This window comes from Psittacula echo, assembly GCF_963264785.1.
Source record: "Psittacula echo genome assembly, chromosome: 5".
Lineage (NCBI taxonomy): Eukaryota > Metazoa > Chordata > Aves > Psittaciformes > Psittacidae > Psittacula > Psittacula echo.
Genome location: NC_137739.1, coordinates 11,465,459 through 11,492,463, shown reverse-complemented (window position 1 = coordinate 11,492,463; position 27,005 = coordinate 11,465,459). Strand labels below are relative to the sequence as shown.

General features: G+C 52.2%; 2 protein-coding genes across 12 annotated transcripts; both read right to left on the bottom strand.

The window, feature by feature from the left end:
* Nucleotides 1-371: 371 nt before the first annotated feature.
* On the bottom strand, nucleotides 372-18,460 carry LOC308221894 (uncharacterized protein). 11 transcript variants are annotated; one of them, XM_080619278.1, is made up of 8 exons: nucleotides 18,251-18,460; nucleotides 17,050-17,243; nucleotides 16,589-16,686; nucleotides 14,447-14,554; nucleotides 8,787-8,925; nucleotides 6,572-7,101; nucleotides 3,491-3,690; nucleotides 372-2,292 (listed from the first exon to the last, which is right to left on the bottom strand). In XM_080619278.1, the coding sequence occupies exons 4-8, from the start codon at nucleotides 14,524-14,526 to the stop codon at nucleotides 374-376; spliced, it is 2,868 nt and encodes a 955-aa protein (XP_080475404.1). In that variant the 5' UTR covers nucleotides 14,527-14,554; nucleotides 16,589-16,686; nucleotides 17,050-17,243; nucleotides 18,251-18,460; the 3' UTR covers nucleotides 372-373. The 11 variants fall into 11 exon arrangements, 9 of the variants coding, with proteins under 9 accessions (XP_080475404.1, XP_080475407.1, XP_080475405.1 ...); XM_080619281.1 differs by having other exon boundaries at nucleotides 17,079-17,243; XM_080619279.1 differs by having other exon boundaries at nucleotides 17,050-17,198.
* Nucleotides 18,461-18,548: 88 nt separating this feature from the next.
* On the bottom strand, nucleotides 18,549-25,773 carry LOC308220995 (uncharacterized protein). The gene is made up of 2 exons (XM_080617737.1): nucleotides 25,635-25,773; nucleotides 18,549-21,602 (listed from the first exon to the last, which is right to left on the bottom strand). The coding sequence occupies exons 1-2, from the start codon at nucleotides 25,720-25,722 to the stop codon at nucleotides 19,012-19,014; spliced, it is 2,679 nt and encodes an 892-aa protein (XP_080473863.1). The 5' UTR covers nucleotides 25,723-25,773; the 3' UTR covers nucleotides 18,549-19,011.
* Between the last annotated feature and the right edge of the window lie 1,232 nt (nucleotides 25,774-27,005).

Genomic DNA, 27,005 nt, shown 5'->3' with positions numbered 1-27,005 from the left:
ACGTGTCCAGCCGGGGCTTGGATGTGCCCAGAGACGGAGCCTCCACATCCCCCTGCGCAGCCGGTTCAGTGCTCTGCCACTGCAACGGAACAAGTTCTTCCTCCTGTCGAGGTGAAACCTCTGGTGTTTCAGTTCATGGCCACTGCTGCTCATCCTGGGGTGGCCACCACTGAAAAGAGTCTGGCACCTTCCTCCTGGCACCTGCCCCAAACCTCCAATCAGCTCCCTCCACCGGCCCCCCCCCCTTCTTCCTCTCTGAGGGCTCATTCCTAGGGGAAGAAACTTCTTTCACCCTCCACAAGCAGGGTGGTCAATGGGAGGGGGAGACACCGGGCTTTGCTCACAGGGCATCAGACCTCACTGCTCCCCACACTCACCCCACCTGGGGCTCTCCACCCCTGTGGGTCTGCTGGTGCCGGAAGAGCGCTGAGCTCATGGTGAAGCCCTTCCCACACTCAGCACAGATGTATGGACGCTCCCCAGTGTGGATGCGTAGGTGCTGGACGAGGTGGGAACTCTGCCGAAAGCTGTCCCCGCAGAAGGCACAGGCATAGGGCCTCTCCCCCGTATGGACCCGCTGGTGCTGTAGCAGGGCTGACCTCACACTGAATCTCTTCCCACACTCAGAGCACTTGTACGGCTTCTCCCCTGTGTGGATCCGCTGGTGCCGGATGAGCTGCAAGTTGTCAGAGAAGCTCTTCCCGCAATCTGCACACTTGTAGGGCTTCTCCCCAGTGTGGATCCGCAGGTGTCGTTTCAGGGCTGCGCTCACGCTGAAGCTCTTCCCGCAGGTCCTGCACTCATAGGGTTTCTCCCCAGTGTGCACCCGCTGGTGCTGGATGAGATGCGACTTCCCGGTGAAGCTCTTCCCGCACTCAGCACACTTGAAGGGCTTCTCCCCGGTGTGGGTTACCTGGTGCCGGATCAGCTGTGAGCTCACGCTGAAGCTCTTCCCACACTCAGAGCACTTGTAGGGTTTCTCCCCGGTGTGCATCCGCTGGTGCAGGATGAGGTGTGCATTCCTGGAGAAGCTCTTCCCGCACTTAGAACACCTGTAGGGCTTCTCCCCAGTGTGGATCCGATGGTGTTTCATGAGTGTGGAGCTCTGGCCAAAGATCTTCCCACAATCCGTGCACTCATAGCGGTTCTCCCCAGTGTGCACGCGCTGGTGCCGGACAAGCTGCGAGTTCTCGTAGAAGCTCTTCCCGCACTCGGCACACTTGTAGGGCTTCTCCCTGGTGTGGGTTACCTGGTGCTTGATCAGCTTCGAGCTCACGCTGAAGCTCTTCCCACACTCGGAGCACTCATAGGGTTTCTCCCCAGTGTGGACCCGCTGGTGTTGTGTCAGGGAGGAGCTCACGCTGAAGCACTTCCCGCACTCGGCACAACTGTAGGGCTTCTCCCCGGTGTGGACCCGCTGGTGACGTATCAGGGCAGTGCTCAAGCTGAAGCTCTTCCCGCAGGTCCCGCACTCGTAGGGTTTCTCCCCAGTGTGCACGCGCTGGTGCAGGAGGAGCTTCGAGTTCTCAGAGAAGCTCTTCCCGCACTCGGCACATTTGTAGGGCTTCTCCCCTGTGTGCACCCGCTCGTGTCGTTTCAGGGATACTCTCACGCTGAAGCTCTTCCCACAGGTCCTGCACTCGTACGGTTTCTCCCCAGTGTGCACCCGCTGGTGTCGTGTCAGGGCTGAGCTCAAGCTGAAGCTCTTCCCACAGGTCCTGCACTCGTACGGTTTCTCCCCAGTGTGCACCCGCTGGTGTCGTGTCAGGGCTGAACCCACGCTGAAGCTCCTCCCACACTCTGTACACTCATAGGGTTTCTCCCCGGTGTGCACCCGCTGGTGCAGGACGAGCTTTGAGTTCTTGGAGAAGCTCTTCCCGCACTCAGCACACTTGTAGGGCTTCTCCCCAGTGTGGATTACCTGGTGTCGGATCAGCTTCAAGCTCACGCTGAAGCTCTTCCCACACTCGGAGCACTTGTAGGGCCGCTCCCCTGTGTGGATCCCCTGGTGCTGGATGAGACGTGACCGCTGCCAGAAACTCTCCCCACATTCGGTGCAGGTCAAGGGTTTTTCTCCGGTGTGGATTCTCCAATGCTGGATGAGGTTGGAGCTCACCTGGAAGCTCTTGGATCTCTCAATCCTTTCTGACCTGCGTGGGAGAACAGGGTCCTGCGCAGGACCCTGGGAACTGTTCTCCTTGGAGAGTCCTGAGCATAAACCCTTGGGCTCCACTGGCCTGGGGATGCCTTGATGGGCATTGTCTTCATTCTTGCTCACAATCCCATCTTCACCTGCAATAAAATGAGAATCCAGACAAGTCACAGGCAGGACTGGAAGCTTTGGACAGGGCAAATCCCAAGGGGACAAATTCTAAAAATTCAGCAGACAGATTGACTTTAAGTATAAAACATTCTGCTATATCCTGCCTTCAGGACATGGTATTTCCCTCCAAACTACACAGTGGATTTTTCAGAGTGTTCACAGGAGCAAATGCTGTAAATTGCCCTGCATGCTTCACCAGAACCTCAGTCTCCTGGAATCACTGGCATATTAGAGGCAAAGGTTTACTGCTTGAATGGGAAAGATGCTTGCTCTTCCAGGATGTTGTATCTGAAAATCACAGAACCACAGGACGGTTTTAGCTGGAATGGACCTTACAGATCACATCCAGTTCCAGCCTCCTGCCATGTGCACAGGCACCTTGCACTAGACCAGGTTGCTGCAAGCCCCATCCAACCTGGCCTTGAACACTGCCCGGAATGGGGCAGCCACAGCTCCTCTGGGCAACCTGTGCCAGCGCCTCAGCATCCTCACAGGGAAGAACTTCTTTCACCTTACCTAAATCTCCCCTCTCTCAGTTTAAAGCCATTCCGCCTTGTCCTGTCCCTACCTGCTCCTGTCAAAAGCCCCTCTCCACATTTCTTGTTGGGCCCTTTAGGTGCTGGAAGCTGCTCTATGATCTCCCCAGAGCCTTCTCTTCTCCAGGCTCAACAAGCCCAGCTCTCTCTGCTTGTCTCCACAGGATGTTACTAAAAGTTGAACTGGGAGCCAGAGTTAGGCCATAAAGAACTGCCTTGTTCAGCAGAACATTACTTGGGTTGCAACAGTAATCTCCGTGCTCTTGTGCTGCTGGTACTGCAGAGAAAGAGAAGATGCACGAGGCATGAGACACGGAGACCGCCTGGAGCCTGGCTTATGCCAGTCTTGGAGCAGAAGCAAATTAACCTTATGCTTTCACTGGTGCAGAACAAATCCATTGTGCAACGTGGTGGGTGAACTGAAGATCCCCCATGGCTGGTTCCAGATTATGCACTGAGGAAATCTAACACAGGTAGAAGATGAAGGTAGGTGCAAGTCAAATTAACGCTAGCTGAACAGTTATGAGGCTCCTGGGACACAGGCAATGAACAAATCCCTGCCCTCTTACGTATATAAAGTCTTGCAGAAGCGTTACTGCTATGAATGTTCGCTGCGCGGACCCAAGCTCACCTGAAAGCCTGTTCAAGACAAGGGGCTTGTGCTGGTTTCTACGGTGTTCACAGAGAGCAGGAACTCCTTCCAGCCCACTGCTCTGAATGTGGTTTGATGAGCATGTAGCAGGTCCAGAACCACGTGCCCCCAACAACGCTGTGCCTTTTGCTGTCCACAGGAAACACAGCTCTTTGCAGGCTGAATGAGCAAGACAGGACCTGCGTGACATGCACACAAAGCACATCTCCAGATCTGCTTAAAGATTCAACAGATATCTTGTGGGTCTCTGAACACTCTTATAAAATAAACCAGTACCATATCGGTCACATGGGATTGCTGTACAAACCACAGGCACCTCCTGTGGTCTGGCAGAGCTGTGATAAGGAAGTGCAGGCCATGGAAGATGTGAGTTGCTACTGAACCATAAGTGTGCAATAAAGGAAGGAGAGTCTAGGAGTTCAACCCCAGACTGATATATGTACATATTTCATCTTCCTCTTTCTGGGAAGGACAAGAAAACATCACAATATGATTTCACAGTGAACTCCTAAGATACCTTCTCCGGCAGCTTGCTGTGGCAGTGATGCCACTTCTTCCCTCACACAGTTTTCATTAAAACCATCCCTTGAGAGGAACAGAAAATGCAATTTTGCTAGTTACCACAAAGGCATTTCCATTTCTCTGCAGCTACTCCAGCCAGGACTCGAGGAAAAGAGAAAGGTGATATCCACAGACAGGATGGAAAGAGGATGTTCCTGGCAGGCCAGCATGAAGCTCTTGACAAGTTCGTCAGACATACTGAGTAGACAGTGGAGCTAGCAAAGTTGTTTTGTTGCCGTTGTGCCCAAAGAGGTGCTAACTTTGGCACTTACACAGAATTTTGTTCTTTACATAGACCTTGAAAAAGCCTTCTGAAGTACGTGACAATTAAGTTTTCTATGGTGTTCTATACTTTTGGGGGAAGATGAGGAGTGTCAAGCTTCTTTTTACAATTATTGTCACGGCTCTAGTGCTTCTACAATCATTTCTGTTACTTCTGAGCTACCAGGTACCTTCACTGGCAACTAGGACACGCTGTCTGTAAAGGGCTTGAACTAAACCAAGACAGGAACTCACTGGAAGTATTTCAAGTGGAAGGAGAGCAAGTTCACAATGAGGAGGAATTAATACTAGAAGCATAAGGCTGAACTGGCAAAAATGAATAAGCAAGAGAGACATGAAGAATGTGGTTGTTCCTCAGCACATGCCAATTTGAGTTGATGGCAAGACCTCTGATATTCCCAAGAGTGCCAGTGCTATAGCTACAAGGCAAGCTCCAGGTAAGCAGAGTAAGCTGCTGGACTTCTGGCTCCGGTACCTCACTGTTGGGACTGGAGGTGGCTGATGTGATGCCACAGAAAGGGGTGGAGGGGAGATCTGGGGCCCAACATTCTGAGCAAACAAACAGAAATCTGAGTAAAAGACTTAATGGACAGATGGCGAGAGGACAGCCTGGGGAAGACCTGGCACGGCCTTTGGAAAGAGATGTCTCACTTCACAAACCACTCGGAGTTCTTCAGAGATGGCCCCAGTTTTATCAAAAGGGACATGTGGGGTCCAAAGGCATTCCCAAAAGACATTCGTTCTTCACCAAAACTGGTAAAGAAACTAAGCTGCTGTAGGATGAGTGAAGCTCACAGGGCAGTAAGGAAGGGAAAAGGGAGGTGGAAACATTTGCTGATGATTTTGTGTTCCTCAGGGTTAAAGACACAAAGGCTGACAAAAACTGTGGCAGAGCCTTAAGATACTGACCAACCAGGTGACAGGGATGTTCACTGCAGGTAAACAAAGACCTTCAGAGGAGAACAGCCTCTACAGCTTGCACTTACACCACGATGGGCCTAGAATGTTCTTCATATCATCCAGCATTAGCACCTTGGAGTCTGAGCAGCTGGGTGAAAACTGCAGCTCCTAGGCACACAACACAGCCAGTCAAGCATCAATGAGTGCCGGGGGGAAAAAATAGGGAAGAAAAGAGAACGTAATTCTGCCTTGCTGCTCAAAACCCACATTCTGACTGTGTGCAAGGGGGAGGACGGATCCCCCATGTCAGAGACACTCTGATAGAGCTGAGGAAGATAGAGGCATGACAGGAACCATCAGAGGCACAGAACAGCTTCTGTATAGGAGATGAGTGAACTGCCCATTCTGCTGGGAAAAGGTACAGCTGATAGGGGGTATCACAGAGGACTATAAAAACACAAGTGGCCTGTGGGGTGGTTTGGCATCTATCCTGCACCATCTCTTCTAAATTAAGAACTCCTGGCAGCAGTAAAAGGCACCTTCAAAGCAAACTGAAGGAGGCAGCAATTCATCAAGCACCTAAATAAGCTGTGGAACTCCTTGCTGCAAGCTGCCACGGATGCTACAATGGGCGCAGCTTGAGAAGGCAAGAAGACAGATCTTGAGACATTACGTGTCTAGTTCAGGAGCTTCTGAAGCCACAGACGGCGCAGGCCTGTGAAAGGATACAGGGACACATCACTGCTTGTCTGCCCTTCTCTGGGTCTTGATCAAAGGCTGGGCAGCCTGCTGTATGAGGAAAGGCTGAGAGAGCTGGGCTTGTTCTGCCTACAGAAAAGAAGGCTCAGGGGAGACCTGACCACCACAGTCCAGTATTTAAGGGTGGCTATGAAGAAGACGGAGGCTCCCTTTCCACAAGGAGTCACATGGAAAAGACGAGGGGCACAACTTACTCCTGGGGAGATTCTGGTTGGACACAAGAGGAAAATTTCTCACAATGAGAACAACCAGCCATTGGAATAATCTCCCCAGGGAAGCGGTGCACTCCCCAGTGCTGGACACTTTAAAGACTCAGCTGGGCAGGGCACTGCGACATCCAGTCCAGGGCATGCTCTGCCTGGAAAAGTTGCACCGGATGATCCTTGAGATCCCTCCCAGCCTGGTGGCCTGTGGCGCTATGAATACCCTCGTCACAGGCAGCAGGTGAAGCTGCACGGGCCCTGCTCCAACCCAGCATCGCCGCCCTTGTACATCCTGTGGGCGCTGGTGCTCCTGGAGCACTGTTTCTCATGACGGGTTCACGCTGATGGCCCTTACCTGAGCTGCCGCTCACAGCAGTCTTCCCTTCGCAGGAGCGGAGACGGCACAACCGCAGTTCCTCCTTCTGATCCATGTGGATGATCATCTCCGGCTCCAGCTCCGGGGAAACAAACCAAGAGGGTCAGGCGAGCTGGGCTTTCACCGCCCGCTACCAGCGGCGCGGCTCGGGAGCCACCGGCTCCGCGCCGAGCAGGGACCCCGGCTCCAAGGCGCGTGAAGCGGAGAGCTCCGGGCCCCGCAGCACTCCCCTGCCACGGAAGCTCACGCGGCCGCGGCGGGCGGGCTTCCGGGCCAAGCCCTACCGGGTCAGGCCCCGGTCCCTGCGGCCCGGCCAGGCCCGCCCTCAGCGGCTGGACCGGCGCACCAGGGGGCGCTGCCACGTGACGGCAGCGACCAGCGGCGGGCGGTGCCTTCGCGTCCGAGAAGGGAGGAAGATGGCGGCGCTGGGCTGCCGGTGGCGATGGTGCCGTCCTACGGCGGGGCCCCGCGGGCCTGTCGGTACCGAGTGCTGTAAGGAAAGCAAGTGCCTGGAAAACATAGGGTTAAAATACTTTTAACGTAGGTCTAAGCTAGAGAACAATGTTTGCATTGTAAGCCTGTGGTGTCATAACACAATTTAGTAGTCTTACTAACATGAGTGAATTATTTCTTACCATCCTTCTAATTATCAGTTAGTTTGGAGACACTGGCTCCCGAACATCTGCTAGCTTAGGATATTCGTTGTCTGCCCATCCTGTTCTGCTTGCAGTATTTCCTGCCCTTGCCTTCCTCGGGTGTGAGAGGATACTGGACTGCCTGGAGGGATGTCTGATTCGGAATCCCCACCTTCCTCTTGTGGTGGTTCCTGTCTCACGGGTGTTTTATAATATTCTGGTAAATCCCCAGCTCCAGGGTCCCCTACCTCTCCCAGTCTGGTACAGCTCTGCCCTATACTACATGCCGAACAACATCTCTTTAACTTCCATTTCTATTACCCTTCTCCAGAGCCAACACCATCGGGTCTTGCGGAGCCCCCAGCCCACATTCTGTCTGCCATTCAGGATGATTCCGAAGGGTAAAGAACATATCAGCATATGAAACTTCATCCCATTTTCCTTGTCGTCTCAAAAATAACATTAATTGTAATAAGGTAGTATAATTCAAAGTTCCATTGAAGGGACACTTTTCCCCATCTTCCAATTTACATAAAGGCCACCACTGATTACAACATTTGATCAGGGTTTTCTTATTCACAATTCCTCCCGGTGGCACCCCTATATCTTTCTAATGAGCTAAAATGCAACCTAACGGGCTCTTTCTGAGAATTCCCCCACTCTGTTGTCCTCCCATTGTAGTCCTTTAAAGATATACGACACGGTTAGCCTACAACAATAACATCTTACCCAGAGGAAAAGGTGTAACGGAGTACGGCACCCACAACGGATACACCCAAATTCCAAAAAGTTCTGTATAGAAACCGCTTGTCTCCCACCAAAAGGGATAATATATTTTGAACAAGCACGACACTTAGCTTGGATATACAAACAACAGTGATGACAGATAGGGCAAGGGCTAGTTCCAGCCCCGCGCCAGCGAGCTTGAACACTACTCTGACAATTAACCCCCATATTGCTCTACTGGCTCTTTAGTTCTCCCAGATTTCCACAAACTGCTCGTACTAATTCACACGAATGTTCAATCCGGTCCCAGTCGGACCAATTTCCCGGGCAATTAACACACGAAAAATCCCAACCAAATTTCACTGACACTTTATCCTCACAAACAAACCATTCAAAGACGAAAACTGGTTCACACACAATATCACGGTGGATAGGACACCAAAACTCAACAATAGGTTCAATTTCATGAGACATACACACTTTGTCTGTCTCCGGCCGCTCTCCTCACAGAGAACACGGAACCGCGGATCAGGACTCCACACTCGCTTCGTAGCTATGCCACGTCTCACTCACACAAAACACTCATTCACACAAGGGCCCATCTCTCAGTCACCCACTTCACACAGAATGTCGTCTAAGCCAATAATTGTAAGACAGAAATCTTAAGCCAGTGTTTACTTGCCAAAGGCTCATAAAGCCGTTAGTACAGTTACCCTTGGATCGATAACCTATCAAACCAAACTAACCCATGGGGCGAGCACCCGTGCTCTTTACCTCGTGTAAGACGTCTCAGTATGACTTACGGGTATCCCCTTTACCTGGTTTAAACATACCTGATGATTCACTGGTGATGGTCCTTGTCTGCCCCTGCGGTGATCTGAGTGAGTGGGGGAGTCCTCCCAAGAAATCTCGGGGGTGCCCAGAGGAGTCCCGTCCTCAGTAGGTCCCGCAGCCGGGCAGAGATTGTCCCATCTGGGGTGCCAAATAGAAGCACAGAATCAGACTCTACAACTCAAAGAGAGTTATAAAGCAGGTATGTTTATTAGGGCACCGGGTGAAAGGGGGACCGCTCCTCCTAACTTGCACACCGAGGGGTTAAGCAAGCAGATATTTATTACACACAAACATGCATATTCATTAGGTTCCCCAGAGAGAGCAGGCGGTGATATTACAATTACTTTAGGTACTCATTATCATAAGTCTCCTCCCTTTTGGTGCTTGCACACTGCCCTCCGATGGTTGTGGGCAGGGCTCTTCAAGATGAAGTAAGCAGTCTTCCTCACTTTTCACCTTTGGCACAGTGGGATGCCCCAGTAATCACAAAACCAGCTGAAACCAGCCCTATCTGTAAGTTTCTGATTGCTGGCAAAGATTTAGACCAGTGTGGCCTTCGTACAAAATCTACTGCAAGCAGAACAGGATGGGCAGACAAGGAGTATCCTAAGCTAGCAGATGTTTGGGAGTCACTGTCTCCAATCTGATAATTAGAAGGATGGTAAGAAATAATTCACTCTTGTTAGTAAGACTATTAAATTCTGTTATGACACCACAGGCTTACAACACAAACGTTGTTCTCTATCTGAGACCTAAATTAAGTTAAAAGTATTTTAACCCTATGTTTTCCAGGCACTTGCTTTCCTTATATCACCGAGGGCAGCTCCCCCCGCGCTCGGACACCGGCGCGGCCTCCCCCCGCAGGTGGGTCACCTGCTGCCAGAGCCCCTGAAGCTCTGTCTGCTCTCCCGGGCGGGGTGTCCGGAGCGGGATGAGGCGCCGGCGCTGCCGGAGGGTGTCCCCACAGGAGAAGGGTCTCTCTCGGGGTACCTGTGGAAGGCTTCAGCTCTGCGTGCTGGGAAGGCTCATCCGTGCCAGACCTACAGCAAATGCCCACCTCGGGGGTAATGTAGACCCTTCATGGCAGGAGGTCGATGAAGAAGACACGGCAGCAGCCAGCGCTTTCTAAGGAGAAAGCATCCAGAGGACACAAAGCAGAGCTCTGGAGATTGTAGGTAGACTGCCTGCGTTTCCAAGAGATGGGGACCCCGACAGGGCACTGCCAGGCTGCTGGAGCCTCCCAGGTCCCAAGAGTGGAGGCAGGCTGAGCTTAGGCACAAACTTAAACCTTCAGCGATCACTTAAATCCATAGGGAGAGAGCGTTCCTGAGCCATCTAAGTTTACAAGACTGCATCAGGGCAGCTGGAGAGGCAGGGAACCTGAGCAGAGAAACACTGCGGGTACCTCTGACTCCCTATGCAGGCAGGCCACGGCTCAAACGTGGTTTTGCTCAAGGCTGCATCACCTCTCCCATGTGCTTCATGTTTCATTACACAACGAGCAGCATATATGCAATGCCTCTGAAAGGAATTTTATGTGGGAATGATACTAAAACCATACAGGCACATTTGAAAGCCACTTCCAGAGCAGCTCCAGTCCCCTTGAAGAAGCACAGCAAGGATTGCTCTTGGATTTACCCCTTGGATACCTAAAAGCTGGCTCTCTAAGTGTAATCTGGTAGAAGGGGAAGGTGCGTAAGTCACAACTCTGCTTTACAGCATTCCTGAACACTGCAGTTACACCGGCCCCTCCATGGGGCTTGGCCACAGCAGAGACCCTGGTGATGGATCGCACCCACTCAAGAAATGGCATTAAGACAGGGAATATGTTCTGAAATACGTGTACGCACGGAACTGTGCCTGCGTAAGAAAACAGCTCTCTTTTCAGATGCAAGATGCGAGAACATAGCTAAACATGTGAGCACAGCTTTTCAGAATAAACCTACAGAGGCTATTTTTTCAGGCAGCAAACATGACAGCACACAAATCAGCGTGGTGGTAGCTGCAAAGGATGACCCATAGTGCCGCTGATCATTTCACTGTCACAGTGAATTTATAAGCAGTGTGTTCCGAAGCTCACTCAGGGCTCACATGGTGTATATTGGCAAGACAAGCTTTGTACAATGCCGGTAACATACCTGCTCCTTTCTTTAGCTTGAAAAGCAATCAGTACCTGAGTTGAAAAGTTGGGTTTGGTTTGCTTTTTCTGCAGCCTTGGAAGTGTTAAACAGAAGTATCAAAATATTTTTGATAGCTGTTACTACCCACTGGAAATAAAAATGAAAGCAATGTGTTTTCCAAGACAAATGAGCCTGCATTAGGAAGGCAAGAAAACACATGAATGTATACAAACAGAACTGGCTGGCAACACATCATCCCTGGCACATGGCAACACCGGTCCTAGCTTGGGAAGGCTGCCTTTGCTTACAGAGTAATGAAGCAGGGGATTGAATGATTTCTGTCAGGGAATTTGCAGTGCATGTCAGAAACGTCCTTGTGGTCTTTAAGGCCATAAAAGATTTTTAATCCTTTTCTCAGCATCTGAGGAAAGTTTTAGAATTACAAGAGACATCTCAGTTTGTCAATGGCAGCACCAAGGAAGCACCAAGCCAAGCCCCCGCAAAGCAGTTACCTGCAAACCCTGACAGCACAGATGCGGTATTTAAGTCATCTTTCTGCATTAGGCAGAGACTGCCCTGGTGCAACGTTTAAGGGTGACAAAGACAGGAGGATGGAGACACTTTCAGTGATTAAAATTCACCATTATCTTGTGGGGCTTGGAATGCATCGCAACTGTCAGAGATCATGGGAAGGAGGAACTACAGCAGGTAAGTAAGAGTGACCCGTCCCTGACTGGTACTTGGAAGATGTTGGAACTGGCAAGGAATAAGGATGTCAGAACTTGATAGAGGACGTTGATGAGAAAAATCAGATAGACCTTTTGCCCGAAGTCGTAAATGTAACCGCAAGGCAGACACAGATGTGCTTGGCTAATTGCTTGGAAGCATATAAATATCGTGTAATCCTTGTCATAAACGATCCAGCTTGTACTCTACCTCTGGGTCCCTGCCTTCCATCCTCACAAATGGCGCCCGAACGGAGACTTGCTGAAGAGCGGTGACTCCGCGATCTGTGAGGACACCCAGCCGAACTCCAAAAGGCTGCAGCAATTAACCGATACCTCTGACTGAGGTAAGCGGCAGGGAACGGGAACATGGGAAACTCAGTATCCCCCGAGCACAAGTCAGTGTACAGAGTACTAGTAAAATTCCTAGCGAAGAAGGGGGTTACTGTGCATGAAGACAGACTGAAAGACTTGTTAATATGGGTCTCGAGCCATGCCATTGAGGCGACATCAACTAATATTTAGCAGAAGGCAATATGGGACAAGATTGGGGTCTGCCTCTGGGATGCAGCCACAAGGGATGACGCGGCAGCTCCCAAACTGCTGGCCGTATGGCACTCAGTCTATGAGACACTTCACAGGGCAGCACAGGAGGCATCGGCACCATCAGCCCCTCCTGTCCCAACAAACACCACTCCGGACCCTCTCGACCCAGGGCCAGTAGACCCAGAAATTGAGCCAGATCTATTCCCGCCTGATCCTGGCATTAGTTGTTGTGAGACACAAGCTTTGCCAGTGCTCATGCACCCTCCCACGCGTACTGATCGGTGGGAAGATATTCGCCGGCAGGATAGAGGATGTTGATGAGAAAAATCAGATAGACCTTTTGCCCGAAGTCGTAAATGTACCCGCAATGCAGACACAGATGTGCTTGGTTAATAGCTTGGAAGCATATAAATATGGTGTAATCCTAGTCATAAACGATCCAGCTTGTACTGTACCTCAGGGTCCGTGCCTTCCATCCTCACATTTTTTCATAACATACTAAACACTTCTTTATGACACAGTGTTATTTGAATGACTGTAATTTACATGCACTGAACTGTGACACCACATTAAGTCAAGATGTAATAATTGAGTACAAAAGCTTTGATTGTAAATACAAGGCGTACCTAAGAGAATAAAAAAGCTGGGAAGGGATCTTACTTATTTTCCCATATTAAGACTGGTGAGTAGGACTGAAGATTTTTCAGGGATAAAGTGTGTACTTGAGAGAGAAATACACGGTACGCTGAGGGTAACAACATCTGCTAGAATGCCACTTGAGGCAAGCCTTGTCCTTTTCACATAACGAAGTCGGCTCATGTACAAAAAGGTGGGTGAGGAAAAGTGATGTGAAAGCCAGGGAAGAAAACTATCCCAAATTCCTGACAATTCACCACATGTGGCAGAAGGCTTTCCTAAGAGGTCCCCCCACACACACTATACCTGCCATAGACCTGACAGACAAGAGGTTCATCACTGGCCACCCCTTTCCCCTCCACCAGGAGCCCTCCCTCTGAGGTCAGACCAGACCCTTCCCACAGCCCATCCTCCCAGCAGACACCCCCCTTTTCCCCAGGTCTCTCTTACCTTGGGGCTGCACAGCCTACATGAACTGGGCTCTCTCCCTGACTGATCTCTCCCACCTCTCCTTCCTGCAGGGTGCCCATGTCAGCTCCTCTTCCTCCAGTTCTCTGCCTGGGGTTTCAGTTAGTACAGGCACAGACTCTACTGCTCTCCACTAGACCCAATGGGGATGCTTAGAATGCACCCCCGACCTGTCATAAGACATTACTTATAATTTATCATTGGTACCTTTCAAATTGTTTATTGTATGTTATATAAATCAAATAAACTCAAAGATATATGGTATAAAAAAAAAAATATTGACATGTTCCAAATATATAAATACTTTTAGAAATCCGGCTTCTTATTTTGAAGTGTTGAGTCCATTTTGTTCAGTAACACTCTGCAGACTCAGAACTGCCAGAACGACAAAAGTCAGAAGATGCTGTGAAAATAAATATGTAAAAGACGACAGTTTAGGGTCCAAGACTTCCCCGAGAGTCCCAGACAGTTTACAGCCTAACATCAGTCCACTTTGGAAAGGACACTGATCAGGTTTTCTGACTAGTCTGCTACAGATAGCTGCAAGAGACACAGGCACTCCAGACCCACCGAGTGGGCATGCAGCCAGGCACCATGAAACTGGCTCAAGTCAAAGAGAAGTCAACCAGCACGGAATACCTAGGTATTCTGGGAAGCACCCTGCTCACTCTTCCCAAGTCTGAAGCCTCGACTTTCAGAGCATGTGTGTGAATTTGTTGTTTAAACTAACCTCCAAGACAATAGTCTTGCCTAAACCGGTGGGCATTCTGCAAAGGCAAGAGAGGCATAGAGCATAGTTCACCTCTTCTTTCCAAACAAGAAGCTGCTATCACATGAGTCTGCCCAGCAAACCATGGAAAACTGCCTCGCCTTGGCCAGGAAGGCACAAACACAACTGCCAAATGGTCAAAGCATTTCTGAAGCGCAAGGTGATAGTAAAGGCTAAAAACCCCAACTGCTTGCTGCCAGCTTTAGCCACACTGCTCCTTCCCATCCCTGCTGGTACACTTTGATTTAAACAGATTTACTGCACATACACATTTGATTAATCAGCTATTGGAGTCCCCCACCCCTTTTCAGATGAGGAGAAAGATCACCCTTTAACCTGGAAGGTCTCCTGCCTTACCCAATACTGTCTGTGCCACATTGTGAGACAGGACTCACCTGACATTATCATCTTCTGTTTCCTCATAGCACAACATTTCCCCTTCTCCCCTCTCTGCACTCTCCATTGCAGGTGGCATTGCTGGTTAGCGCTGGAGATTAGACAACCTGAAAGGCAAAATCAGAGAGGGGTTTTAGAGGGAAGCTGCCTTCACGAAGGGATGGGTCTGAAATGCTGAGCCATACAGCAAGCAGCCTCTGAGCTGCTCCACCAGGCAGGGTGGTGAGGAGCAGGCACTGGCCATTTCCATGGCACAGCTGGCTCTTTCAAGGAAGCAATCTTGCTTGTTCAGTTCAATTACCCCAGTGAACCTCAACACTAACACCACCCAGCTCACCAAATGTTAGCCTCAGAGGAGACCTACAACACAGCACGCTGCATTTGGTTTCCCACTTCAGGATAGCTCCTGGCTGAAAATGATCAGAGACCTCCACACTAGCTAGCTGCACTGAGACTGTGAGCAAGCTGCTTGCCACTGGTGCTATCAAACATTTCATCCAATGCCAGACTCTGAGCAGGGCAGAAGCAAAGGGAAACACCTCTCCTTCAATCGCGATGGAGAACAACGAGCTACTTCATTTTCACAGTGATACGGAGCTTTCCCTAGAGGAAAGCAGTGGTGAATTAGGGCAGGAGTCAGGCAGCTCACAGGGAGACAAACACCTTCCCTGCAACGGACTATATGCAGAGGAACTTCCAAAGCAGGGACAGAGTTCACTGCTCTGCCTTTTCTGGGCTGTACTGCATGGGAAGAGTCAAAACGGCTGCTGCAGATGGCTCCTGCTACCTCTAACACTCCTCTCCTGCCTAGCAGGGTTTACTTCAACCCCCAGAAGTAACTGAGTTCTCCCTCCTCTTCTGCAAAAGGAAGCAAACAGAAAAATCTCCAGGGATGTAGCAGGACACCCAAAGACCTACCCAGAAGCAGGAGTGAGACACCTGGCTTATAGCTGAGTTTCCTCTTAAGCAGAAATCCAGGCACCTCATTTACAAAATGGACCTGTAATCAGCTTTGTGCAGAGCAGCACCATCACCTTACAGGCAGCCTTGCCAGATGAACAAGGAACTAAGCTGCTTCCTGGCTCTTGGAAAGCACTCACTGAAAGAGAGCCATCCCTCACACTCTCCCATTCGACGTCAGCCTCCTCAGGGCTAGAAGAGCAGGCAGGCAGCTGCAGGTTCACCAAGCTCAGCACAGGGCCAGCACCAGCACAGCAGCTGCTGGCTCCCAGCTCACATGGAGCACCCCAGCTATAAATTAACTGCCCTCTGGCTCCTCAGCCCGACTTTCTGAAGCCCTGTTCTACAGCCACTTTCACTGCCCTTCCACACTCCAGCACAGGACCCGGCCAGGAGCGCTGGGAGCTGGGTCTGAGCACCCAGTTTGGAGGACACATCACCAGGGTGAAGGTTTCCCCTGTGATCACACAGTCCTCGGGCTCACTGGGACAGAGCCTTTCCCAAGGCGAGGACTGACCACAGTACAGTACTTTGTCATGCCAGCCAGTCCACTGCAGTAACAGAAGTCACAGGGGAAGCAGCCCCACATCCCCAGGGCCCTGCACCACAGGATAGGACACAGCACAGCCTCCCCAACCAGAGGGTAGGGGAAGCCAGGTTCAAGGGCGCTATTTTCATTTTGATCACTCACTGGACAGCAGCACCACACCAGCTCAGCAAACTTGTCACAGCTCCAAACACCCACCATGGGGAAGGGAAACTGAAGCAAAGAGGCAGAACCTGCCCAGCCTGAGCCAGCACCTGGTCACAGGCCCAGGGGAACAGCCTGCCTGCCTCATAGCACAGCCAGCCTCCTGCCAGCACAGCTGCACAAGTCCTGATGGCATCCTGGCTTCCTGCGCAGCTGGCTTCAAGTCAGGCACTCCTCAAGAAATGCAGATTCCAAAATTAAACTGGAGAAACTGGTTCCAATTTATCTTATACTTCCAGACAGTACTGATGACAGTACATACACAGGACAACATGGAAACTGAGATCTTTCCCAATACCATCCAGCATAGACAGGATGAGCCGTGAATTCAGGACACAGGTCAGCACAAATCAAACCCCTGTCCTTTTCTGTACTAGGGTATCGCATGAGAACTCGAAGGAAGGGAAGTAAGAATCATTGTATCTCTTACCATTACACATCCCTTTTACTCCAAATCTGGTAGCTGAAAGCCCACCACACGGTCACTGGTCAGGGCCCTATCAGCAGTCTCCTGGGAGAATCCAACAGCTACAAGAGGCAGGTAGTGAGGCGGGAGATAGAAGACAAAGCTTAGTACAAAACACCTCAACACTCCAAAACATTTCTTTCCCAATAACAGTGTTCAAACCCTCTGAGAAAACATCCCTATCTCATCTAGCCAGCACTTAGTTTGCCCCAGACACATTGCCACAGCAAGTTTCACACTCAAGATGCACAGCCATTCTTCTCAGGGTAGGAAGACACTTAATCCCAACAATCCAATGGAGCCTCACAGAATAATTTTTACACTGCCTGATCCCAGGTGGGGTCAAGACTTCACCTGGACGTTGCCTACATCTAGGAAATAATTCAAGTCTAAGGCACTTTTAGAGGTGCCCACGTAAACCCTACCTCTGTCCCCCAGAGCCACTGTCCAGCACCTCAACAAAGTGACCAAGGAGGGAAACTCCTGGTAAGTTCACAGATCTCATCCAGTTCTGCACTTCGGTAATCAGCCCTTGTGCCAGGCAGTGCATCCAGAATCTGTTTTCTCAGTCTGCCTGGGAGAACAGCACAAGGGGCACATCAGTCAACCAGCTTTACACCTGGGGAGAGCAGGAAAGGAGTGTGACAGGCACACATGAACTTGGTGAACAGCCTTTGCTCTGGGGAGAGCCACTACTTGCCCTGCCCATCCCAGCATGCAGTCAGCTGTGCCTGGGACACCCCAAGCAGGGCCAGTGACAGGCACTTATAGCTGATGTATGTAAAGCAGTGCTGGGCTAGGCTCTATGAGGCTTGAATAAGATATCTGTGTCACCCAACAAAGGAAGAGCTGGGACAGCAATAGGCTTCATAGGCCTTCATCCTTCCAGCTCTTTATTGAGCTCAGCAGCATCAAGAGTTACAGAACCATAGAATGGCTGGGGTTGGAAGGGACCTTAAAGCTCATCTAGTTCCCAGACCCTGGCACGGGCAGGGACACCTTCCACTAGCAGAGGTTGCTCCAAGGCCCGTCCAACCTGGCCTTGAACACCACCAGGGACAGAGAAGAGCCAAGTGCCCCCAGGGCACCAGCAGAACCGGGTGCAGCTCCTGTCCTGAAACACTCAGACATCCTCCTGGAGGAGCTGTGTGCAGGAACCACTGCAGGGTATGAGGCAGCCACTCTGGCACGCTCCCTCAGCTGCTGTGCGGACGCTCGCCCGCAGGAGCCGAGGGAAGAGATGTGGGAGGCCTGACAAGCACTGGCCCAGCACAGCCGCACACAGCCCCGCTGCTCCCGAGCACACGGCTGGCAGACGGCAGCACCGGACCCAGAACAGCTTGAGGCCCAGGCCAGAGCCACGGGCTGGAGGCTGCTCCCGGGACCGGCCGCCCAGGCCTCGCGGGGCAAAGGCACACGGACGTGGCCCTCATACGGCCTACACGGCTTTGCCGGTTGAGCGCCGCAGGTCCCGGGCCTACATGTCCGCGGGAACGGGAAGAGGCGGCGGGCCCAGCGGAGCAGAGCCCCTCGGGAGGTGGGGGGTTAATCCGGGGGTAACCCCGAGGGCCTCAGCCCGGGGCCGGACCCGCCGCGTTGCCATGGACACGCGCCGCGAACACTCACCCTCCGCCTCTGCCGCAGACCCCGAGACCCGCCCTCAGACCCGCGACGTGACACAAAGGCCCGGCCCGGCCGCCCCGAATTTATCACCCAGGGTGGGGACCGCGCAGCCAATCAGGAACCGCCCGCGGCACGAGCCCGAGCCGCCGATTGCTGGAGGAGGCCCGGACGCCACACAGCGGCCCTAAGTCCCCGCCCCCTCCAACGGCTACCACCGAGATCCCGGCGGGCGGGCGGCCGGCGCGAGTCCCCGCGCAGCCGCAGTCCGGAGAAGGCAACCCGGCGGCGTTCAACAAACGTTTATTGCGCGGGGTCAGTGCGAGCGGCACGAGCCGTGGGAGCCGACCCCGGGGTCACCCGGTCCCAGCCCTGCCGGGGCAGGGACACCCGAACGTGTCCAGCCGGGGCTTGGATGTGCCCAGAGACGGAGCCTCCGCATCCCCCTGCGCAGCCGGTTCAGTGCTCTGCCACTGCAACGGAACAAGTTCTTCCTCCTGTCGAGGTGAAACCTCTGGTGTTTCAGTTCATGGCCACTGCTGCTCATCCTGGGGTGGCCACCACTGAAAAGAGTCTGGCACCTTCCTCCTGGCACCTGCCCCAAACCTCCAATCAGCTCCCTCCACCGGCCCCCCCCCCTTCTTCCTCTCTGAGGGCTCATTCCTAGGGGAAGAAACTTCTTTCACCCTCCACAAGCAGGGTGGTCAATGGGAGGGGGAGACACCGGGCTTTGCTCACAGGGCATCAGACCTCACTGCTCCCCACACTCACCCCACCTGGGGCTCTCCACCCCTGTGGGTCTGCTGGTGCCGGAAGAGCGCCGAGCTCACTTTGAAGCCCTTCCCACACTCAGCACAGACGTATGGACGCTCCCCAGTGTGGATGCGTAGGTGCTGGACGAGGTGGGAACTCCACCGAAAGCTGTTCCCGCAGTAGGCACAGGCATAGGGCCTCTCCCCCGTATGGACCCGCTGGTGCTGTAGCAGGGCTGACCTCACCCTGAATCTCTTCCCACACTCAGAGCACTTGTACGGCTTCTCCCCTGTGTGGATCCGCTGGTGCCGGATGAGCTGCAAGTTGTCAGAGAAGCTCTTCCCGCAATCTGCACACTTGTAGGGCTTCTCCCCAGTGTGGATCCGCAGGTGTCGTTTCAGGCCTGTGCTGACGCTGAAGCTCTTCCCGCAGGTCCTGCACTCGTAAGGTTTCTCCCCAGTGTGCACCCGCTGGTGCAGGACGAGATGCGACTTCCCGGTGAAGCTCCTCCCGCACTCGGCACACTTGAAGGGCTTCTCCCCGGTGTGGGTTACCTGGTGCCGGATCAGCTGCGAGCTCACACTGAAGCTCTTCCCACACTCGGAGCACTTGTAGGGTTTCTCCCCAGTGTGGAACCGCTGATGGTGTATCCGGGCTGAGCTCAAGCTGAAGCTCTTCCCACAATCTGTACACTTGTAGGGTTTCTCCCCAGTGTGCACCCACTGGTGCCGGACAAGCTGCGAGTTCTCGTAGAAGCTCTTCCCGCACTCAGCACACTTGTAGGGCTTCTCCCCGGAGTGGGTTAACTTGTGCTGGATCAGCTTCGAGCTCACGCTGAAGCTCTTGCCGCACTCGGAGCACTCATAGGGTTTCTCCCCAGTGTGCACCCGCTGGTGCTGTGTCAGGGCGGAGCTCACGCTGAAGCACTTCCCGCACTTAGCACAACTGTAGGGCTTCTCCACAGTGTGGATCCGCTGGTGTTTCATGAGTGCAGAGTTCCGGCCAAAGATCTTCCCACAATCCGTGCACTCATAGCGGTTCTCCCCACTGTGCACACGCTGGTGCCGGACAAGCTGCGAGTTCTCGTAGAAACTCTTCCCGCACTCAGCACAATTGTAGGGCTTCTCCCCTGTGTGGACCCGCTCGTGTCGTGTCAGGGTTGAACTCAAGCTGAAGCTCTTCCCGCAGGTCCTGCACTCGTAGGGTTTCTCCCCAGTGTGCACGCGCTGGTGCAGGATGAGCTTCGAGTTCTCAGAGAAGCTCTTCCCGCACTCGGCACACTTGTAGGGCTTCTCCCCAGAGTGGGTTACCTGGTGCCGGATCAGCTTCGAGCTCACGCTGAAGCTCTTGCCGCACTCGGAGCACTCATAGGGTTTCTCCCCAGTGTGGACCCGCTGGTGTTGTGTCAGGGAGGAGCTCGCGGTGAAGCACTTCCCGCACTCGGCACAACTGTAGGGTTTCTCCCCGGTGTGCATCCGCTGGTGCAGGATGAGGTGTGCATTCCTGGAGAAGCTCTTCCCGCACTTAGAACACCTGTAGGGCTTCTCCCCAGTGTGGATCCGCTGGTGTTTCATGAGTGTGGAGCTGCGGCCAAAGATCTTCCCACAATCCGTGCACTCATAGCGGTTCTCCCCAGTGTGCACGAGCTGGTGCCGGACGAGCTGCGAGTTCTCGTAGAAGCTCTTCCCACACTCGGCACACTTGTAGGGCTTCTCCCCGGTGTGGGTTACCTGGTGCTGGATCAGCTTCGAGCTCACGCTGAAGCTCTTCCCGCACTCTGAGCACTCATAGGATTTCTCCCCGGTGTGGACCCGCTGGTGACGTATCAGGGCAGTGCTCAAGCGGAAGCTCTTCCCGCAGGTCCTGCACTCGTAGGGTTTCTCCCCAGTGTGCACGCGCTGGTGCAGGATGAGCTTCGAGTTCTCAGAGAAGCTCTTCCCGCACTCAGCACATTTGTAGGGCTTCTCCCCAGTGTGCACCCGCTCGTGTTGTGTCAGGGCTGAGCTCAAGCTGAAGCTCTTCCCGCAGGTCCTGCACTCGTATGGTTTCTCCCCAGTGTGCACCCGCTGGTGTCGTGTCAGGGCTGAACTCACGCTGAAGCTCCTCCCACACTCTGTACACTCATAGGGTTTCTCCCCGGTGTGCACCCGCTGGTGCAGGATGAGCTTCGAGTTCTTGGAGAAGCTCTTCCCGCACTCAGCACACTTGTAGGGCTTCTCCCCAGTGTGGATTACCTGGTGCTGGATGAGCTGCGAGCTCACGCTGAAGCTCTTCCCACACTCGGAGCACTTGTAGGGCCGCTCCCCTGTGTGGATCCTCTGGTGCTGGATGAGACGTGACCGCTGCCAGAAACTCTCCCCACATTCGGTGCAGGTGAAGGGTTTTTCTCCGGTGTGGATTCTCCGATGCTGGATGAGGTTGGAGCTCACCTGGAAGCTCTTGGATCTCTCAATCCTTTCTGACCTGCGTGGGAGAACAGGGTCCTGTGCAGGACCCTGGGAACTGTTCTCCTCGGAGAGTCCTGAGCATAAACCCTTGGGCTCCACTGGCCTGGGGATGCCTTGATGGGCATTGTCTTCATTCTTGCTCACAATCCCATCTTCACCTGCAATAAAATGAGAATCCAGACAAGTCACAGGCAGGACTGGAAGCTTTGGACAGGGCAAATCTCAAGGGGACAAATTCTAAAAATTCAGCAGACAGATTGACTTTAAGTATAAAACATTCTGCTATATCCTGCCTTCAGGACATGGTATTTCCCTCCAAACTACACAGTGGATTTTTCAGAGTGTTCACAGGAGCAAATGCTGTAAATTGCCCTGCATGCTTCACCAGAACCTCAGTCTCCTGGAATCACTGGCATATTAGAGGCAAAGGTTTACTGCTTGAATGGGAAAGGTGCTTGCTCTTCCAGGATGTTGTATCTGAAAATCACAGAACCACAGGACGGTTTTAGCTGGAATGGACCTTACAGATCACATCCAGTTCCAGCCTCCTGCCATGTGCACAGGCACCTTGCACTAGACCAGGTTGCTGCAAGCCCCATCCAACCTGGCCTTGAACACTGCCCGGAATGGGGCAGCCACAGCTCCTCTGGGCAACCTGTGCCAGCGCCTCAGCATCCTCACAGGGAAGAACTTCTTTCACCTTGCCTGAATCTCCCCTCTCTCAGTTTAAAGCCATTCCGCCTTGTCCTGTCCCTACCTGCTCCTGTCAAAAGTCCCTCTCCACATTTCTTGTTGGGCCCTTTAGGTGCTGGAAGCTGCTCTATGATCTCCCCAGAGCCTTCTCTTCTCCAGGCTCAACAAGCCCAGCTCTCTCTGCTTGTCTCCACAGGATGTTACTAAAAGTTGAACTGGGAGCCAGAGTTAGGCCATAAAGAACTGCCTTGTTCAGCAGAACATTACTTGGGTTGCAACAGTAATCTCCGTGCTCTTGTGCTGCTGGTACTGCAGAGAAAGAGAAGATGCACGAGGCATGAGATACGGAGACCGCCTGGAGCCTGGCTTATGCCAGTCTTGGAGCAGAAGCAAATTAACCTTATGCTTTCACTGGTGCAGAACAAATCCGTTGTGCAACGTGGTGGGTGAACTGAAGATCCCCCATGGCTGGTTCCAGATTATGCACTGAGGAAATCTAACACAGGTAGAAGATGAAGGTAGGTGCAAGTCAAATTAACGCTAGCTGAACAGTTATGAGGCTCCTGGGACACAGGCAATGAACAAATCCCTGCTCTCCTATGTATATAAAGTCTTGCAGAAGCGTTACTGCTATGAATGTTCGCTGCGCAGACCCAAGCTCACCTGAAAGCCTGTTCAAGACAAGGGGCTTGTGCTGGTTTCTAGGGTGTTCACAGAGAGCAGCGACTCCTTCCAGCCCACTGCTCTGAATGTGGTTTGATGAGCATGTAGCAGGTCCAGAACCACGTGCCCCCAACAACGCTGTGCCTTTTGCTGTCCACAGGAAACACAGCTCTTTGCAGGCTGAATGAGCAAGACAGGACCTGCGTGACATGCACACAAAGCACATCTCCAGATCTGCTTAAAGATTCAACAGATATCTTGTGGGTCTCTGAACACTCTTATGAAATAAACCAGTACCATATCGGTCACATGGGATTGCTGTACAAACCACAGGCACCTCCTGTGGTCTGGCAGAGCTGAGATAAGGAAGTGCAGGCCATGGAAGACGTGAGTTGCTACTGAACCATAAGTGTGCAATAAAGGAAGGAGAGTCTAGAAGTTCAACCCCAGACTGATATATGTACATATTTCATCTTCCTCTTTCTGGGAAGCACAAGAAAACATCACAATATGATTTCACAGTGAACTCCTAAGATACCTTCTCCGACAGCTTGCTGTGGTAGTGATGCCACTTCTTCCCTCACAGATGCTAACTTTGGCACTCACACAGAATTTTGTTCTTTACATAGACCTTGAAAAAGCCTTCAGAAGTACGTGACAATTAAGTTTTCTATGGTGTTCTATACTTTTGGGGGAAGATGAGGAGTGTCAAGCTTCTTTTTACAATTATTGTCACGGCTCTAGTGCTTCTACAATCATTTCTGTTACTTCTGAGCTACCAGGTACCTTCACTGGCAACTAGGACACGCTGTCTGTAAAGGGTTTGATCTAAACCAAGACAGGAACTCACTGGAAGTATTTCAAGTGGAAGGAGAGCAAGTTCACAATGAGGAGGAATTAATACTAGAAGCATAAGGCTGAACTGGCAAAAATGAATAAGCAAGAGAGACATGAAGAATGTGGTTGTTCCTCAGCACATGCCAATTTGAGTTGATGGCAAGACCTCTGATATTCCCAAGAGTGCCAGTGCTATAGCTACAAGGCAAGCTCCAGGTAAGCAGAGTAAGCTGCTGGACTTCTGACTCCGGTACCTCACTGTTGGGACTGGAGGTGGCTGATGTGATGCCACAGAAAGGGGTGGAGGGGAGATCTGGGGCCCAACATTCTGAGCAAACAAACAGAGATCTGAGTAAAAGACTTAATGGACAGATGGCGAGAGGACAGCCTGGGGAAGACCTGGCACGGCCTTTGGAAAGAGATGTCTCACTTCACAAACCACTCGGAGTTCTTCAGAGATGGCCCCAGTTTTATCAAAAGGGACATGTGGGGTCCAAAGGCATTCCCAAAAGACATTCGTTCTTCACCAAAACTGGTAAAGAAACTAAGCTGCTGTAGGATGAATGAAGCTCACAGGGCAGTAAGGAAGGGAAAAGGGAGGTGGAAACATTTGCTGATGATTTTGTGTTCCTCAGGGTTAAAGACACAAAGGCTGACTACAAACTGTGGCAGAGCCTTAAGATACTGACCAACCAGGTGACAGGGATGTTCACTGCAGGTAAACAAAGACCTTCAGAGGAGAACAGCCTCTACAGCTTGCACTTACACCACGATGGGCCTAGAATGTTCTTCATATCATCCAGCATTAGCACCTTGGAGTCTGAGCAGCTGGGTGAAAACTGCAGCTCCTAGGCACACAACACAGCCAGTCAAGCATCAATGAGTGCCGGGGGGAAAAAATAGGGAAGAAAAGAGAACGTAATTCTGCCTTGCTGCTCAAAACCCACATTCTGACTGTGTGCAAGGGGGAGGACGGATCCCCCATGTCAGAGACACTCTGACAGAGCTGAGGAAGATAGAGGCATGACAGGAACCATCAGAGGCACAGAACAGCTTCTGTATAGGAGATGAGTGAACTGCCCATTCTGCTGGGAAAAGGTACAGCTGATAGGGGGTATCACAGAGGACTATAAAAACACAAGTGGCCTGTGGGGTGGTTTGGCATCTATCCTGCACCATCTCTTCTAAATTAAGAACTCCTGGCAGCAGTAAAAGGCACTTTCAAAGCAAACTAAAGGAGGCAGCAATTCATCAAGCACCTAAATAAGCTGTGGAACTCCTTGCTGCAAGCTGCCACGGATGCTACAATGGGCGCAGCTTGAGAAGGCAAGAAGACAGATCTTGAGACATTACGTGTCTAGTTCAGGAGCTTCTGAAGCCACAGACGGCGCAGGCCTGTGAAAGGATACAGGGACACATCACTGCTTGTCTGCCCTTCTCTGGGTCTTGATCAAAGGCTGGGCAGCCTGCTGTATGAGGAAAGGCTGAGAGAGCTGGGCTTGTTCTGCCTACAGAAAAGAAGGCTCAGGGGAGACCTGACCACCACAGTCCAGTATTTAAGGGTGGCTATGAAGAAGACGGAGGCTCCCTTTCCACAAGGAGTCACATGGAAAAGACGAGGGGCACAACTTACTCCTGGGGAGATTCTGGTTGGACACAAGAGGAAAATTTCTCCCAATGAGAACAACCAGCCATTGGAATAATCTCCCCAGGGAAGCGGTGCACTCCCCAGTGCTGGACACTTTAAAGACTCAGCTGGGCAGGGCACTGCGACATCCAGTCCAGGGCATGCTCTGCCTGGAAAAGTTGCACCGGATGATCCTTGAGATCCCTCCCAGCCTGGTGGCCTGTGGCGCTATGAATACCCTCGTCACAGGCAGCAGGTGAAGCTGCACGGGCCCTGCTCCAACCCAGCACCGCCGCCCTTGTACATCCTGTGGGCGCTGGTGCTCCTGGAGCACTGTTTCTCATGACGGGTTCACGCTGATGGCCCTTACCTGAGCTGCCGCTCACAGCAGTCTTCCCTTCGCAGGAGCGGAGACGGCACAACCGCAGTTCCTCCTTCTGATCCATGTGGATGATCATCTCCGGCTCCAGCTCCGGGGAAACAAACCAAGAGGGTCAGGCGAGCTGGGCTTTCACCGCCCGCTACCAGCGGCGCGGCTCGGGAGCCACCGGCTCCGCGCCGAGCAGGGACCCCGGCTCCAGGGCGCGTGCAGCGGAGAGCACCGGGCCCCGCAGCACTCCCCTGCCACGGAAGCTCACGCGGCCGCGGGGGGCGGGCTTCCGGGCCAAGCCCTACCGGGTCAGGCCCCGGTCCCTGCGGCCCGGCCAGGCCCGCCCTCAGCGGCTGGACCGGCGCACCAGGGGGCGCTGCCACGTGACGGCAGCGACCAGCGGCGGGCGGTGCCTTCGCGTCCGAGAAGGGAGGAAGATGGCGGCGCTGGGCTGCCGGTGGCGATGGTGGCGTCCTACGGCGGGGCCCCGCGGGCCTGTCGGTACCGAGTGCTGTAAGGAAAGCAAGTGCCTGGAAAACATAGGGTTAAAATACTTTTAACTTAGGTCTAAGCTAGAGAACAATGTTTGCATTGTAAGCCTGTGGTGTCATAATGATACGCGGAGAGACTCGACAACTCGTAAAACTTGTAAAGTAGGTATGCTTTTATTCAGCGCTGAGGTGCATCGGGATCGCTCCTTCAAAGTATGCACACCTCAGTGTCGTTTTCCCGCTACATTTATCCTCCAAAGTTACACGCCTATACATATTCATGATCTATCCCCGCTTCGTATTATAATGAGCTAAAAAGTCCTTTGCACATGCGCAGTGCCTCCCCATGGTCATGGGTGAGGGTCTCAGGATGAAGTAAATGAGTCTTCCTCTTGTGGGCAGGGGTCTTCAGGATGAAGTAAACGAGTCTTCCTCTTCTTAAACTTTTCACCTTTGTCACATCTGGATGCCCCAGTGATTACACAAGTAGCTGAAACCAGCCATATCTGTCTGTCTTTGGATTAACTGATAAGTAGAGAAGAATGAGCAACTGATATGTAGATGTGGTGAGGAGAAGGAGAAGAATGGTTAACTGATAAGGAGGATGTAGAAGACAATTCATGTTTAGTGGGACCCCTAAATTCCACAGACTTCCAGGCGCTAGCGTTTCTTATATCAAGCCCCCTGTATCAGTCCCCCCTTTTCTATAAAGTGAGTAAATTCTTTTACTATTTAATGATTATTATTTACAACAGAGCTATCCATGTTCCTTCTATTGATTTATGGAATAACTTCAATATATATTGTATTACACACGGTACAATCATTAAAATGAATAATACTATCACTAAGATTAGAAGACCTTGTTTAAGTATGTCCT

What these genes read in the sequence shown, in the direction of transcription:
- LOC308220995 (XM_080617737.1), bottom strand. Translation starts at nt 25,722, where the DNA reads ATGATCATCCACATGGATCAGAAGGAGGAACTGCGGTTGTGCCGTCTC. An exon ending in TGCTGTGAGCGGCAGCTCAG is followed by an intron (nt 21,603 to 25,634) that starts GTAAGGGCCATC and finishes ATTTTATTGCAG; the next exon opens with GTGAAGATGGGATTGTGAGC.
- LOC308221894 (XM_080619277.1), bottom strand. Translation starts at nt 13,344, where the DNA reads ATGGGCACCCTGCAGGAAGGAGAGGTGGGAGAGATCAGTCAGGGAGAG. An exon ending in CATCACCAGTGAATCATCAG is followed by an intron (nt 7,102 to 8,786) that starts GTATGTTTAAAC and finishes TATGTTTTCCAG; the next exon opens with GCACTTGCTTTCCTTACAGC. An exon ending in TGCTGTGAGCGGCAGCTCAG is followed by an intron (nt 3,691 to 6,571) that starts GTAAGGGCCATC and finishes CATGTCACGCAG; the next exon opens with GTCCTGTCTTGCTCATTCAG.